General features: G+C 54.5%; 1 protein-coding gene across 6 annotated transcripts in view; it reads right to left on the bottom strand.

Annotated features, from left to right (window-relative positions):
* DNAJC4 (DnaJ heat shock protein family (Hsp40) member C4) overlaps positions 1-16,722 on the bottom strand; it is a 77,117-nt gene that overhangs the window by 3,792 nt on the left and 56,603 nt on the right. For 3 of the 6 annotated variants that reach the window (XM_043518145.1, XM_043518143.1, XM_043518146.1), the window contains 2 exons: positions 16,267-16,461; positions 14,581-14,756 (listed from right to left, as the gene is read on the bottom strand). In XM_043518145.1, the coding sequence (XP_043374080.1) occupies positions 14,581-14,756; positions 16,267-16,461 (371 nt within the window). The remainder of the gene's footprint in view (positions 1-14,580; positions 14,757-16,266; positions 16,462-16,722) is intronic. The other 3 variants (XM_038410810.2, XM_043518144.1, XM_038410811.2) reach the window with 2 other exon arrangements.

The following is a 16,722-nucleotide window of genomic DNA, read 5'->3' on the forward strand; positions in this document are numbered from 1 at the left end:
AGCGTGAGCTCCGTGCTCCCACTGGCTGGGAAAAGCGTCAATGGGAGCTGCCGGAGCCACAGAGTGGGACTTGCAGGCGCCGGCAGCACGCAAACAGCCCTCCGCCCCCCCTCGACCGAGCCTGACCCTACCCTAGGAGCCAGAGGGTCCTGCCGGGGGGGGGGGGGGAGGTGGGGAGTCCCAGTGGCACTTACCTGGGGCGGCTCCCGGGAAGCATCCGGCAAGTCCCGCTGGCTCCTAGGGTCGGGTCAGGTCGGGGGGGGCGGGGCTTGCAGGCGCCGGCAGCGGGCACAGACCCCTCTGCCCTGCCCCTACCCTAGGAGCCAGAGGGACCTGTCGGATACTTCCCGGGTGCCGCCCCAGGTAAGCACTGCTAGGACTCCCCACCTCGCCCCCCAGCAAAGTCCCTCTGGCTCTTAGGGTCAGGTCGGGTTGGGGGGTGCAGAGGGCTCTCCGTGTGCTGCCGGCACCTGCAAGCCCCGCTCCGTGGCTCCGGCAGCTCCCATCTAGGGTTACCATACGTCCCTATTTTCCCAGATGTTTTTAGATATTTAAAAATTCCTCTCGGACGGTGATTTAAGAATTAAAAAGCTGGACATGTCTGGGAAAATAGAGATGAATGGTAACCCTAGTCTGCAGCACGAGCACCAGGGTGCCCCAGTGTGAGGGATGGGCAGGGCATCCACCCCCAGCCAGGCCTCTGCTCCCCCTGCACCGCACTGCTTGCAAGAGCGGCTTTACCAGAGGTGACGGGGGATTTACCTCCCCAGCTGGGGAGTGGCAGGCACCGAACCGAGGAGTCCTGGCTCCCAGCCCACCTCAGCACCAGGAGGGGAGTAGGAGTGAGTGGGTTAGAGCAGGGCAGGAGGTTGGGGGAACTGGAAGATGCTTTAGATAGACACAATTCACTAGGCATAGTGTTGGGGTAACTGGGTGTGATTCTCTGGCCTGCAGCACGCAGGCACCAAACTAGATGATCTCATGGTCGCTTCTGGCGTTACCACTGCTGATGACAAATCTAGCAGGGTAAAGAGGAGCTGAGGAGCTACATCCCCCGGATTCTCACACTCCCCTGTCTGGCTGTCATGTACTAATAGGCTACTCTGCATGCAGACTAGAGACCACTTTAACTTGACTGGGATTGGCACCATTGCAGGGAAATCACTGTGACCCCAGTGCAGGCACTTCCTCTGAACAAAGAGACTCTAGCAGCATCCTGTCTTCGGAAGGTGTGGGGAGGGCTCCCCTGATCTGCCCCCTGCCTGGGGGAGGGCATCCCCCAATCTACGCCCTGTGTTGGAGGAGGCGTCCCCTGATCCATGTCCTGCGCTGGAGGGGGTGTCCCCCGATCTACATCCTGCACTGGAGGGGGTGTCCTCCGATCCACATCCTTCGCTGCAGGGGCCATCTCCTGATCCACGTCCTGCGCCAGACGATGCATCCGATGATCCATGTCTTCTGCTGCAGGGGGCGTCCCCCGATTCACATCCTGCACTGGAGGGGGCGTCTCCCGATCTACGACCTGCGCTGGAGGGGGTATCCCCCGATCCCTGTCCTGCGCTGGAGGGGGTGTCCCCCAATCCACGTCCTGCGCTGGAGGGGACATTCCCAATATAACTATTTCTGTTTCTTTACTGATCCAAGACCTGCCTGGAGAGCAGCTCTCAGATTGTGAGCAATTTGAGGCAGGGACCGTCCATGCGTATATACACAATGGAACTCTGGCCTCTTTGCTCCTCCAGTACCAATAACAACCTCACAAGAGTAAACCAGAGAGGGGAGCCTGTCCCAGGGGCAGCAACACTGAACTGGGACCAGTTGGAAAGGCAAAAAGAAACCCCAATCCACACAAATGATCGCCTCAGCCCCACAGCTTTGTGTCTGCTTGATACTGTTAGAGAGAGCCACAGAGTTTAAGGCCAAAAGGGACAATCAGATCATCTAGCCTGACTTCTTGTATAGGACAGGCCAGAGAGCATCACCCAGTTACCCCAGGATTAGGCCCAGTCACTTGTGTCTGATTATGGCATCTTCCAGAAAAGCACCAGGCTGGATTTGAAGCCACTGAGATGGAGAATCTACCCTCCCCCTTCTCTTGGGAGTTTGTTCCAATGGTTAATCACCCTCACTGTGAAAACTTGATGCCTTGTTTCTCATTAAAATGTCTCTCGCTTTACCTTCCAGCCACTAGTTCTTGCTCTGTCTCTCTCCACTAGGCTCAAGAGCCCTTTAATTCTTGGTGTTTTCTCCCTCTGAAGCTACTTACACACACCGATCAAATCACCTCTTGATCTTCTTTTGAAGAAGCTAAAAGGATTGAGCTCCCCAGGTCTCTTGCAGTCAGGCATTTTCTCCAGCCCTCAGATCATTTCTCTGGCTCTTTTCTGCACCTCCTCCAGTTTTTCAATGTCCTTTTTAAAATGTGCACTCCACAATTGGATGCACCATTCCTCTATGGGTCTCACCAATGCCGTCTATGGGAGTAAAATCACCTCCCTGCTCCTACTCACTACTCCCCTGTTTATCCAGCCAAGGATTGCATTGGCCCTTCTGGCAACACCAGGAGCTCATGTTCAACTGGTTGTCCACTGAGACAAAGCAGTTACTTACCTGTGTTGTTACTGTTGTTCTTGAAGATGTGACATGGACATGTATTCCACATAGGTGTGTGCACGCCCAGTGCACTGGAGCCCAAAAATTTTGCCTAGCAGTACCTGTAGGGGGGCACTCGCACCTCATGGCTGCAGCCCACCTCTGGCTATATAAGGCAGTGCCGCCCCGATCCCCCTCATTTCCTTCATGCTGAACATCAGGAGCATAGAGTTCAAGGCAGAAGGGATGGAGGTGGGCTGTGGAATACACGTCTGTGTCACATCTTGAAGGACGCTCACAACACAGGTAAGTAACCATGTTTTCTTCATTGAGTAGATGCAACCTTGTATTCCAAGAAAGTGACTCTCAAGTAGGATTTGCATGAGGTGGGGGTTGGAATCTATTTGAAACAAGGATTGCAGAACTGCCTTTCCAAAGCTTACATCTACTCTGGATGCTGCGGTAGCAGCATAATGTTTCATAGGCGAATGTCCAGATGACCAAGTGGCAGTCCTGCAGATGACCAATACTGAAACATCACTTAAAAACGTCATTGCCACAGCCTGCGCTCTTGTACAATAAGCTCACAGCCTTGTGGAGGCATAGTCAGCCATATGCTGTCCTGATACAGGAAGTTATCTCCTAGAGATCGTCTGCGAAGCGATTGCTTGTCCCTTCCTTCCGTCTGCATACCACACAAACAGGCAAAGCGAAGCATGAAAAGGTTTAGCCCTGTGCAGGTAAAATGCTAAACATCGCCTGACATCCGTGTGAAGACGCTGCTCCACCAGGGTTGAATACGGCATAAGAAAGAACACAGGTAAATACACCACCTGCTTGAAATTGAGAAACCACTTTAGATAAAAAAGTAGGGTGTGGCCGTGAGATCACTTTGTCTTTGGAGGAGGGTGTGTAAGGAGACTCTGCTATCAAAGCCTGTGACTCTCACCCTCTCCTCACAGATGTTATAGTCACCAAGAACGCAGTTTTTTGACACAAAAGAGAAAAAGAAGATGATGCCAGAGGCTTGAATGGATGTTCCATCAGAGCCACTAAGACCATATTAAGGTACCACAAAGGAACTGATTCTCTCAATGGTGAGTAGAGACAAAGGATCCTTTCAAGAATCTTGTTACCATGGTATTAGAAAATACTAACCTCCCATGAACGGGTGGATGAAATGCTGAAGTCACAGCCAGATGTACCCTCAATGAGCTAAGTAGGAGACCTGACAACTGAAGATGTAACAAATACTCCAAGATGTCCTGGATACCAGCCACCTTTGGTTGAACTCTGCAGGCCAAAGATCATATTAAAAAACACGTCCCTTTGGCTAAATCGGTCATTCAGAGAGAGCTTCCTTCTATTGGGTAGAACCTGCCAAACAGTCTCCAAACCTCATTTTTCCTCCTCATTTAACCACAGAGCAGCCATGCAATGAGATGGAGAGATCTGAGTGTAGGATGGAAAATCTGACCGTGATGCTCAGTCAAGCAGTTGGGATGGAAAGGAAGGGATATGGAAGGCCAAATTGATAACGCAAGAAGGTCGGAGAACGAAGTTTGCCTCAGCCAGGCTAGAGCAATGAGGATGAGTGTGGCACAGGCCAATTTCAGTTTGATGACGACCTGTGGGATGATCAGAATCAGAGGGAAAGCATACAGGAGTGCCAAATACCAACTCAGGCAAAAAGTGTCAGCCAGGGAGCCTGGGCTGAGATACCCTCGAGATCAAAACAGCTGGCATTTCTTCTTGTCTCTCATGGGGAATAGGTCGATTGCTGGGTTGCCACACACTGCAAAGACAGACCACAGGACACTGGGCTTCAGGGACCATTTGTGTCACAGGGGAAAATTCCTGCTGAGGTGATATGTGAGTTGATTCTGGACCCTGGGTAAATGATTGGTCACCGGAATAATGCTCCTCCCAGTGCAAAACTGCCAGAGCCTGATCCTGACACAGGCCTTTTGAGTGTGCTCCCCCGCTTCTGTTCTCATAGTACATCATGGTGATATTGTCGGCAAGCGTGTGAACCCTTAATGTGATCTTGGAAAGTATGGCGGCCTGAGGCTCCACGATATTGATATGTGGTGAAGCTTCCTGTTTCAACCACAGGCCCTGAACTTTCAGCGACCCCAGATGTGCTCCCCAGTCTACCAGGAGACATCAGTGACAACCATCCTGGTTGCTGGGGCCCGAGTGAAAGGAACACCCTGGCATATGTTGTCCTGAACTGTTCACCACCATAAGGAATCCAAGATCAGCAGAGGAAATCAGACAAGTTTGTCCAAGGGATGATGGGTCAGATGAAAGACTGACTTCAGCCACATTTGGAGAGGGTGAAGACACAATCTGGCAAAATGGACCACCTGCATTATTCCTGGGGGAATTCTGTGCCATCGCGCACATGCAGAATTCATGTCCCTTGCAGATTTCCATTCGTTTTCTGCAGGGAAGCTAAGGGAAGCCACAAGAGCAGTCACGTTCTCCTCCCCAGCAGTGTGGGCACATAATTTTGGGTGCCTGGAGCAGCCAATGGAAAGGTAAATCACTGCGGGGAGGACCCGGCTGGGGACAACCTGGCTGGTGGTTCCTACCCTGCACCGGGCTCAGCTGTTAGTCCCAGCTGGGCTGGGGGAGAACAGAGCTTCCTCTTCTTCTGCAATGATTGGCCAGGTCCAGGTCAGATCTACCCCCAGAAACCTCCCTGGCTATAGGAAACTCCGCACTTCCCCACATCACTCCTCAGCTGCAAGGAGAGGGGTCACTGTATGGGGATCTGCTCCCCGTCTGCCCAACTCCTGTGCATCCGGACTGCCCCATACCCAGACCTCCCCGCCGAGCCTCACCCTCCCCCCCGCATGGGAGGGACACAAGTCGACTGGCTGAGATCTATGACCCTTTCTGGGATAGCCCTGTTGCCTTGGGGGAAAGAAGGACTTCCCAATGAAGCACTGTGAGAGGTACCGCTGCTGCTGACTGCCATAATGGTGCCTCTGGACCGCTGGAGTATACAACCCTAAAGAACACAGTGTGGCTTGTGAATCTTTAAGAGAATGCAAAGTCTCATCAGTTTAGTCTGAGAATAATACCTGACCATCAAAGGGCAGGTCCTCAATACTCTGTTGCACATCAGGAGCAATGCCTGAGCTTTGCAGCCATGACACCCTCTTCATGGTCACAGCTGAGGCCATAATTCTGGCCGATGAATCTGCCGCGTCCAACGCTGAATGAAGAGACATCTTGGCCACAGAACAGCCTTCAGCCACCAAAGCTATAAACTCTTCTCTGGAGGCTTCTGGCAACTTGTCTGCAAATTTAGACATGGCCGTTGGATTAACAAAGTCATATTTGGATAGCAACACCTATTGGTTTGTGATACGCATTTGCAGGGAAGAGGAGGTATAAATCTTTCTCCCCATCAAATCTATCTTCTTTGACTCCATTTCCTTGAGAGCAGATTTATACCTACCCTGCCAAGCCTTGTCATTTGCTGCAGTCACAATAAGAGAATTAGAGACTGCGTGAGAATAGAAACCCTCAAAACTTTGCTGAGGGACAAAATAGCGCTTCTCTGAATGCTCCGCTGTGGACAGCACTGAAGCCAGAGTGTTACAGAGGGTCTTTGCAGGCTCCAGGAGAGTGTCATTAATAGGGAGGGCTACTCTCCTCAGAGCAGATGGTCAGAAAATGTCGAGCAATTTCTGCATATTCTCCTGTAAAAATTCTGCCTGGATGCCTAAGGAAGCAACCATATGCCACAAAAGGTCCTGGTATGCCTTGAAGTCCTCGGGCATCAAAGGAGAAGAGGAACCTGGTACCATCAATTCATCAGGAGAAGACAAGCTGTCAAGTGCACCAGGAACAAATCCTGTTCCTGAACCACTGGGCTGAGATGAGACAAGTCTGGAGGCCCCTAGGGAGGAGGCTCAACCGTTGTTTGAGCTTGTGGTGGGTCACCAACATTAGCCACCAAGCAGACCGTTGATCTTGCTCTCGAGCAGGATGGAGAATGTGATCTCTGGGACCAGGAGGCCACAGTGTGTTCAGATAAAGCACTGGTGGCCAGTTAGCACTGGGCCAGGAGCCCCTGTTCCGACTATGCAGAGAGTGTTGATCTTGGTACCGATACTGCTTCGAGAACGGTCTCTGGCACCAATCAGGCAAAGAAGACTTGGAGGAGGACACCAACATAGATCCCGAAGAGTCCCTGGTGGCTGTGACAGCAGTGGAGCCAGTCCCAATGGGCACAAAGACTTGTCTGTAGCCCAACTGGGAAGCGGTTCCTGTGCCGATGAGGAATGAGGAATCAGCATAGCCTGTACCAAATATGTGGCACCCACCCCCAGTGCCGGGGAAGGCATTGGTACTGAGGTCAGTGGAGGAACTGAAGTAGAAGGCAGGATCTGCCAACAAAACAATGTCGGCGCTGAGGGGTGCACTAATGCTCCTTGGGGCCGGGCCTGGCGCTGGCCTCAACTCCATAGTCTGCAGTGCAGAAGGACCAGGCTGCTGTGTCTACAGACAATGTCTCTCTACAACATGACCAGACGGCGTCAACAATGAGGTGGAGGCCCTGGCCCTGGCAAAGTGCTGGATGAGTGGAGAGTCTGGAACAGATAGGGGGAGTGAATCTGCTGCTGCCTGGTATGCCACCGGCATATGGTCTGTGCCAGGTTAATGTCATCAGTACCAGACTTAGCAGATGCTCCACTCCCAGAACCGGCGTCAATGTTATTGACTCTTGGTGGTCTCAGAATGATACCGGAGAATGATCTGATATATCTGCTCCACCCCATGTGCTGGAAGTGGTACAGAGTTGATCTGTACTTTTTTTAGAAGAGGAGGAAGAGTCTCCACAAACCCTGGGATAGTCCCAATTAGTTTTATGGGACTTCTTCCTCAGCGCCCCTGAAGAGGGTGAACGGCTCCTCCTTGGGGGAGACACCACTGGAACTGGAACTGGAACGTGGAGTGGCCTTGTTCACTGAGTCCAAAGGTCACCACCATCATATGCGGGCCTCAGTACTGAAACAGCCTCAGGGCCTGCTCGAGAAGGTGCTGTTTCAGAGGTAAGTCTCTAGCCATCAGGGTTCTTTTGGTAATCAGATTACAGACAGAACACCTCTCCTGCGCATGTCTCTTGCCTCATCACAAGCCCCTTGTGTGGGAATCGCTGTTAGGATTCGTCCCTCCCTCCCCAGGATGGACAGGGCTTGAACCCTGGTGAGGGCATTCCACAGGACAGTAAGTATCTAACTCACTCTAAAGTAACTAATATGATCTAGGGTACTGCTAACTATCTAACAACTATATACACAGAGAAAACACACTCAGACAAATGAGGTGATAATCACACAGAGCTCCGATGCCAGCCATGGGCACTGAGAAGGAACTGAGGGGGGGTCAAGGCAGAACCACCTCATATAGCCAGACTCAGGGCTACGACCACGAGGTGTGAGCACTGCCCCTACGGGTACTGCTAGGCAAAATTCTCCAGCTCCGGTGCACTGGGTGCGAATACATGGCTACATCAACTTGAGGAAGAACCGAACTTCTATCCATTGGTTCTCACCAGGCCTAAGTCTGCTGAGCTGAAGAACTGGGGTTTCTATCTGTAAAGGTACTTAGACAGACCTAGGCGCCTCTTTGTCTTTGTGTGGAGATGCTAAAGGACGGAGCTCAGGACAGTGCGCCCCTGCTGTGACACAGGTGTGTTACTGACAATGCAAGGGCAGCACCACATAGAATCGTGTTTAAAGGGATTCTCACCCAGTCACAGGGACATTTCAGAGAGTTTAAAGCCCAAAGGGGGGTCTGATTCAGAACTCCTGAGTTCTATTCCTGGCTCTGGGACATCTCGGTGCCTCCGTTTTCCCTCCCACTCTTTGGTTGTTTAGACTGTGAGTTGTCTGGAGCAGGGATTGTCTTTCATGGTGTATCTGTGCAGTACCCAGCATAGCAGGGCCCTGATCTCTCTTTAGCACCTGGCACGATAAGGGCCCGATCTCAGCTGGGGCCTTTGAGTGCTAGCATGCTTTTCATACCCTCTGTTAATATGATCTGCATTACAGTAGTGCTTATAGGCCTCGACCAAGATCAGGGTTCCACTGTGCCAGGTGCTGTTCAGACACAGGGACAGTCCCTGTCCTGAGGAGCTCACTATCTAAATAGACAAAGGAAGGATCATTATCCCCATTCTACAGATGGGGAGGTGAGGCCCAGAAGGGGACGTGACTTGCCCAAAGTCACCCAGGAGACAGTGGCAGAGCCAGGAACAGAACCCTGGTGTCCTGAGCCACAGCCCTGCTCCTTAACTGCAGGACTGTGCCTCTCCCATTTGACAGAGCAGGATTCTGCTAGGCCCATTCCAATGAGCCATCTGAAGGCTTGTCACAGCCCCAGACACAACTCCTGCCAATTCCCTTGCTGTGCCTCCCTTGCTCCTGGTCACTTGGCATGCACAGCATGTCTCCGAGCCCTCCACAGAGGCTGGGAGAGTTGTACCAAGCCGGCATGTCACAGCACTGATTGCTGTGCGAGTTCCCGGAGCAGGGACAGGCTGACGAGTCTCTCTTGTCTCGTGTGCCATTTCCCTAACACATGGCACCAGATCTTGTTTGCCAGGAGCCTGGGATCACAGGGAAATGGGGGTGGGGGAGATGCTCCAGCTGCTGATCAGGCAGGCCGCAGCCCCTTCCCCTGTGCCCTGGCTCCCCCACAAACACGGTGCTTTGTCCATCGGTGCTGAGTGTGTACTCGACACAGTCCCTTCTCCTGGGGGAGTCCAGGCTCCAGAGAGCTGGGACAGGGCTAAAGCAAACCTGACAAAGCTGCTGCAGGGATCAGTCCTGCCTTAATCTCTTGGGGAGTGGGAAGCAGGGAGGAGGGGCTGAAGAGGGGGATTCTCCATTTCCTGATCTCTCAGGGTCTGATCCTGCAGCTCGGCTCCCTTTCCTGGTATCTTAATAACAGTCTGTGTTGTAGGAGCATATGTCAAAACAGACAGGCAGGTACTTGACATAGAGCGACATGGAACAATGGTGGCCTGGAAGGACAGAGCACACACAGGCCAAGCAAACCTCTGCCTTCCACCCACCAGCAGAGCATTAACTGGATGGCACAGGTAGGCTCCAATCAGGTCTCCTGCAGCTGAGCTCCAGAGACCGATTCCATCAGGGACACACACACACTTGGTAAAACACGGACTGCAGTGCAGAGCTACTGATGGGTTAGTAGAACCAACAGGCACAGATGGGCAGTGATGTGCTTGAGGCCAGAGAGACTGCTGGGACAGAACCCAGGAGTCCTGACGCCCAGCCCCCCTGTTCTGACCATTAGATCCTCCCCCCATTTCCAAATGCTCCCTGCAGGGAGTCAATTACCTCCACCCCGGATCTCCTGGAGGATTCAGCTGAGAAGCTGGAGTTACAAGTGTGTAACTGAGTGCATGAGCAGACTCAATGGTGGCCCTGCTGGGGTTCATGTCACGGGGCATGTACCTAAGTCTCCCTCCCTGACAGAATCATGTCTGTCTCCTTGCCTGGGGGGCCTTGCTTGGCTGCCTACTATGTAACAGTGCATGGCTGTGCCAGTTCCCAGCCTGGGCACTGCTGCTGCCAGCCCTACTAGCTCTGATTCTGCCTGCACACCTTCCCCAGTTCTGATCTCTGTTGCCAAGGGGAGGATTAACACCCTAATCAGGCCTAATTCAATGAAACACACTTGCTTAGGTCTGAAAGGCCTTGACATGTAGAGGGCCACCACAGGGATTCACGCACCCCTACCCATGACCAATTCCTCGGGCATCATGGGCTGCAGAAAAGAATGCAGAGCTGGGAGTCAGGACACCTGGCTCTGGAAGAGGAGTGGGGTCTACTGGGTCACAGCAGGCAGGACTGGGGAGTCAAGACTCCTGGGTTCCATTCCTGGCTCTGGGAGGGGAGTGAGGACTCGGATAGTGGAGTGGAGAGTATGATTATAAAATTTGTGGATGACCCAAAGCTGGGAGGGGGATTAGAATTCAAAACAACATTGACAAATTGGAGAACTGATCTGAAATCAACAGAATGAAATTCAATAAAGACAAGTGCAAAGCACTGTACAGACGAAGGAAATATGAAATGCCCAACTACAAAATGAGGGAGAACTGGATGGTGGTCATACTGCAGCAAAGGATCTGGGGGTGACAGTGGATCACAAACAGAATATAAGTCAATAGTGTGATGCTGTTGCCAAAAAAGGCGAATATCATTCTGGGGTGTATTAACAGCAGTGTTGTACGTAAGATACGGAGGGGGGGAGGCGTGGTAACTGTCTTGCTCTATTTGGCACTGGGGAGGCCTCAGCTGGAGAACTGTGTCCGGTTCTGGGCACCACACTTTACGAAAGATGCGAGCAAACTGGAGCTAGTCCAGAGCAGAGCAATGAAAATGCTAAAAGGTTGAGAAACCCTGACTTAGGAGGAAAGGTTAAAAACACTGGGCTTGTTTAGTCATGAAAAAAGACTGAGGGGACCTGCTAACAGTCCTCCAATATGTTAAGGGCTGCTCCAAAGAGGACAGGGATCAATTGTTCTCCGTGGCCCATGAAGGCAGGACAAGCTGTAATGCGCTTGATCTGCAGCAAGGGAGATTTAGGATAGGCAGTAGGAAGAGCTTTCTAACTCTAAGGGTAGTTAAGCTAGAACAGGCTTCCAAGAGAGGCTGCGGAATCTACATCTTTGGAAGTTTTTAGGAACTGGTTGGATAAACACCTGTCAGGGATGGTCAAGGTTTACTTGGTCCTGCCTCAGTCTCGGGGGCTCGACTTGATGACCTCTCGAGCTTCCTTCCTGTCTACATCTCTATGATGCCTAGTGGTTAGAGCAGGACAGGCTTGGAGTCAGGATGCAGGGATTCTGTTCCTAGCTCTGGAGGAGGAGTGGTGTCTAGTGCTTAGATCAGGAGTGGGCAAACTATGGCCTGTGGGCCGCAAGCCGTTTTAAGCTGGCCCATGAGCTGCATGATGCGGCTCGGCCCTGCTCCAACTGGGTTGCTGGGTCGGGGGCTGGACCACGCAGCTCGGCCCTGCTCCGGCTGGGGTGCAGGGTCGGGAGCCGCACCACATGGCTCCCAGAAGCTGCGGCATGGCCTCGCTCTGGCTCCTACACCTTCCAGTGGGAGCTGCATGGGCAGTGCCTGCATATGGGGCAGTGTGCAGAGCTGCCTGGCTGCGCCTCAGTGTAGGAGCTGGATAAGGGACATGCCACTGCTTCCAGGAGCTGCTTGAGGTAAGCGCTGCTCAGAGCCTGCACTCCTGAGCCTCTCCCTATGCCGCAACCCCCTGATCCCCCTCCCGCTCTCCAAACCCCTAGATCCCAGCTCAGAGCACCCTCTTGCATCCCAAACCTCTCATCCCCAGCTCCATCCCAGAACCCACACCCCCAGCCAGAACCTGCACCCCTTCTCGCACCCTTGCCCCAGCCCTGATCACCTTCCCACTCTCCAAACCCCTTGGTCCTAGCTTAGAGCACCCTTCTACACCCCAAACTCCTCATCCCCAGAGCCTGCACCCCCTCCCACATCCCAACCCCAATTTTGTGAGAATTCATGGCCCGCCATATAATGTCTATTCCCGATGTGGCCCTAGGGCCAAAAAGTTTGCCCACCTCTGGCTTAGAGCACAGGTGGGGCTGGAAGTCAGGATGCCAGGGAGTCTGTGGGTGGAGTGCACATGATTGTATGTCTGTGGCTTTCTCTGTGTATGTGTGGCTATCTGCGTATGTGCTTCCACTCACTGTGACTCACATCCTTTCCAGTCCAATGAGTGCATGGCAGGCCTGAGCAGAGCCCACACCAGGCTCTGATTCCCCCACACTGCCTGCCGTGAATCCTGGGATCAGGCCCCGAAGAGACTGAATCCCCCTTTGCCCACACCTAGTGGGGCTGTGGGGAGGGATGGGAAACTGGTGCTGGAGCTGCTGTCCTCATTGCATTCAAACGATGATCTGGGCACCATCCCACCAGCACTAAATTCACACCGAACAGCAAGAGGCTGCCTTGAGTAAGGGTGCCCATTGTGGTGGCTGTGAATAACAGTGATCTAGATCTCCCAAGACTGGCATCCCCCAGGGCTGTGATCTAGATGCCCCAAGACTGGCATCCCCTCTAATTCTGTATTCTAAACCCTCCCAGAGTGGCATACCATCCCACATTATGATCTAGATCCCCAAGATTGGTACCCCCTTCAGTACTGTGATCCGGACCACCCGAGACTGGCACTCCTCCAACGCCATGATCTAGACTGACAGACTGGAACCTCCTCCTGCACTGTGATCTAGACTCTCAGACTGGCCCCCTTCCAGTGCTGTGATCTGGATTCCCAGACTGCCTCTCAGCATGGTGACCTGGATTCCCAGACTGCCCTCTGGATTCCCAGACTGCCCCCCTTCCACACAATTATCTAGCGCCCTCAGTGCGGTGATCTAGGTCATGCCCCCCCTGCCTGGCAGCTGTTCACTGTTCAATTGTGGGAATCGCTAATGTGCTAAAACATTAATAAGAAACAAAAGGCCCCGATGGAAGCCCTGGGCAGCTGGGCAGATGCTGATACTTCTGGCAGGATACACATTCTTGGGAAGGGTGACCCCAATGCCTCCCTAGGGCAGCTGGCATAAGCTCCATGCCTCGAGGGTGCGGGGAGAGCTGCTCCAAGTGTCAGCAGATGCCCTGGGACATTGGCTCCTCCAGGGGACTAGGCCCTGGCTGGTATTCGGGTTATGAGAAACCACATTGTCAGCCCCCACACCCCTTGGCTTGCTATGCTGCAATAGCTGCTCAGACATATAATGCCTTACAGATGTGCGCCCAGCTGTGCTGGACAGTGGGAAGCTGGGCTAGGGTGCCAGGGGTCCTGCTGAGACTGTGGGGGGGAGGGGCATGGGCTGATGTGTGTGTAGGAGATGTGAAGAGTTTCTCTGGCCATGTGGGAGTCTGAGATCATGGAGAGAGGCATGGGGGCCCGTGGGGATGTGAGTGGGAAGGCCTGCCACATGGGAGGCCGAGATCATGGAGGGCTTGCACTAGTGGGTGTGGGTGGGGAGATACTGAGATTAGAGGGGTCTTGGGCTGGTGGGGATGGGGACACTATGGCGCAGGGATGGCACGGAGGCCCCCAACCACACCCCACGCAGCACAACTCCAGACCCTTTGACCCCAGGTCTCCTCGCAGAGGCATGCTGGGATGGCACAGAACAGACCAGAGGCCAGTCAGGACAGCACTGGATGGCTTCTAGGAAACGCAATGAGACAAGACTTCACCCCACAACCAGAGTAAGGGTCAGGACAACCCCCCACCCCAGCTGAGTTTTCTATAACCCTGTCAGTGCTAGGACCTTGAGGGTGCATGCTGGTGCTGATCTGCCATGCCAGGGTTATGGGTGGCAGTGTCAAGGGGTGTTATCCCCCATTCTACAGACGGAGAAACTGAGGCACAGAGTGGGGCCAGGAGTCAGTGGAGGTGGGATTCCTGGGATGGCGGGGTGGTGCTGTCCCGGTCCTGGGAAGGCCACTTCATACCAGCTGCCCCTTCCCTGAAGCCTATTCCTCCCATCCCACTGTGGATCCCATGCCCCCCTGTGTGGACCCAGGGACTATCTCCAGGCACTGGGAGAGGGAGTTGTGTGGGAGGCTCAAAGGGGGATCTGGGGAAAGGGGCATTTCTATTGGCTCTTGGGGAACAACCCCTAACAGTGAGGGCATGCTAGCCTGAGCAACAGTCTCTTCCAAGGGTGGAGGAGTGAACTGCTAAGACCAGAGTCCTGAGAACCTGGTGAGCCTTCCTCCTGGGGGGGAATTGCCTGGAGGCAATGATTCTGCCCTGGTGGGGGACATTGTGTAGTGTATGGGATGACTCTGCCCTCGGGCAGGGGATTGAACTCTGAAGGCCCCGAGCCCTCTCCCAGGCAGGCTGTCACGCAGTGCCCCACCAACCCTTTGCCCCCACTACCTGTAGGCTACGTAGTGGGCGGCCACACTGGCCAGCATAAGGAGGAGGCAGTAGCCAAAGAGCTTCCGGTTCCAGTGTTGCCTCTGCTTGGCCTGGGTGCCTGAGAAGGTCTCGGCGTGGTGAGTGCGGAACTGCTCCCAGTAGCGCATGTTCTCATCGGGCCCTCGGCTGCTGGGAGACAAAGGGGCACTGATGCGGGCCACGTTGGGGGCAAGGGTCTGACCCTAGGGGACTGCTTGCCCTGGACAGGACTCCTGGGGTCTCTCCCAAGGATTGAGCTTCAGGATCAGGGCAGGGGGCCAGGAGTCAGGACTCTTGGCTTCTATCAGCCAGTTGGACCAGTCACTTATGAAATTCCCAAAGTATTAGGGCCACACGTCCCTTGCGGTGCTGATAGGGCCGCCTTGCTCTGGCGGCCTGTGAGACTCAGCACAGCCATCCTGCCCCTCCACGCACGGTCCACGAGCCCAGGGTGCTCTGGGCTGCCCCAGAGAATGGCTCTGCCCCAGCACACGCAGCCTCTCTGGAACGGTCTCTTCTCAGGGCTGGGAGGTGCAGAGAGGGACGTCCCAGCCTGGGGACCCCTGTGCCAGCTGGAAGTGCTCGCCTCACAGTGTGTCTGCTGGGGTCACACTCACTCACTCCCCTGACACCTCCCTGCAGCAATGCCTAGGTGATGGCATGCGAGCTGCGGGGATGGCCCTACCCTGGCAAGCTGCCAGCCCTTCTGGGGGGCCCGGGGCCGCTGCAGGGGACTCAGCAGCCAATGCAGCCAACCCAGCCTTGCAGTCCACAGACCCCATTTCCCCATCTGGGGTGGGGCAGATACGTGGCTAGATGGACCCATTAGTCTGATCCAGGGTAGCAAGCAGGATACCGGGCTAGATGGCCCCTTGGTCTGATCTGGGGGTTATGGGGGTGACTGGGCTGGATGAGCCCCCTGGTCTGACCTGGGGGTGCGGGTTAGCGGGCTGGATGGGCCCCCTGGTCTGATCTGGGGGGTGGGGGTTACCAGGCTGGATGGGCCCCCTTGTCTGATCTGTGGGGTGGAGGTTACTGGGCTGGATGGGCCCTATGGTCTGATCCGGGGGGTGGGGGTTATGGAGCTGGATGGGCCCCTTGGTCTAAGCCAGCACTGGGAGGACATTGAGCTATCATATCTCAAACCAGTCTTGTGGGGGGCTGGGTCTCCATTGTGTTATGGAGACAGCGGCCCAGATGGAGCAAGCTACAGAGCCAGATTGTTAGACTGAGTGGCAAGCTGTTATGGGGCGTGGGGGCGGCCAGGGCAGGATGGGCCAAGTGGCCTTTTCCTGTTTAGCAGCTTCCTGACAGCCTGATGCTCAACAGCTTGTCAGTGGCAGCTGCTCACGTTTCAGCCACAGCTCCCAGCACCTCTGCGCTGGCCCTGAGGTCCCTGTGCTGGCCCTTCTCAGCTCAAACCCGCACAGGATTAGCAGGGGCTCAACTCAGCCTGGGCTTTAGAGCCAGCCTGGGTCTCCTCAGTGGCTCAGAACCAGTGTGGGATCAGGGAGCGCAGACATGGTGTGGGGGGGACAGCTGGGTAGTGACGGCTGAAGGTTAAGCAGAGTCAGTCAATCACGTTGACAGGTGGGGGGATACCAGGCTCTGATCCCTTACCCCAACATCACCTCTTTGCCCTGTGCCGTGGCCCCAGTGCCCTTACCTGGGTCCCAGGTCTGTAAAGTCGAAGGGGCTGTGCTTGGGGCTGCTGCCCGCGGTGGGCCTGGCTGCGTGCCAGGCCCACTGACTGTCATAGAGCCTCCTGCTGCCCTCCTTGCTCAGCACCCGGTAGGCCTCATTCAGCTGGACGAACTGGCTGTGCAGGTTGGGGTTGTTGGGGTCGCTGTCAGGGTGCAGCTGGGGGACACACAGACAGAGGGGAGGGTGAGGGCCTGGGCAACAGCATCAGACTGAGGATCTACTACCCAAGGGGGCCAGCAGAGGGGCTTACACAGCAAGCCAGTCCAGGGCCAGCCAGGGTGTGAATCTACAGCACGCCCACTCACTGTCCACTAACTGGCCATATACACGAGCCCTAGTACACCAGGGCAGCCACAACGGCAAAGCAGTGCTAGTGTAGGCCCGACTGCCCCCTATGCACACTCATGAACCCCCACA

The sequence above is a fragment of the Dermochelys coriacea genome, chromosome 7 (assembly GCF_009764565.3).
Source record: "Dermochelys coriacea isolate rDerCor1 chromosome 7, rDerCor1.pri.v4, whole genome shotgun sequence".
Classification (NCBI taxonomy): Eukaryota; Metazoa; Chordata; order Testudines; family Dermochelyidae; genus Dermochelys; species Dermochelys coriacea.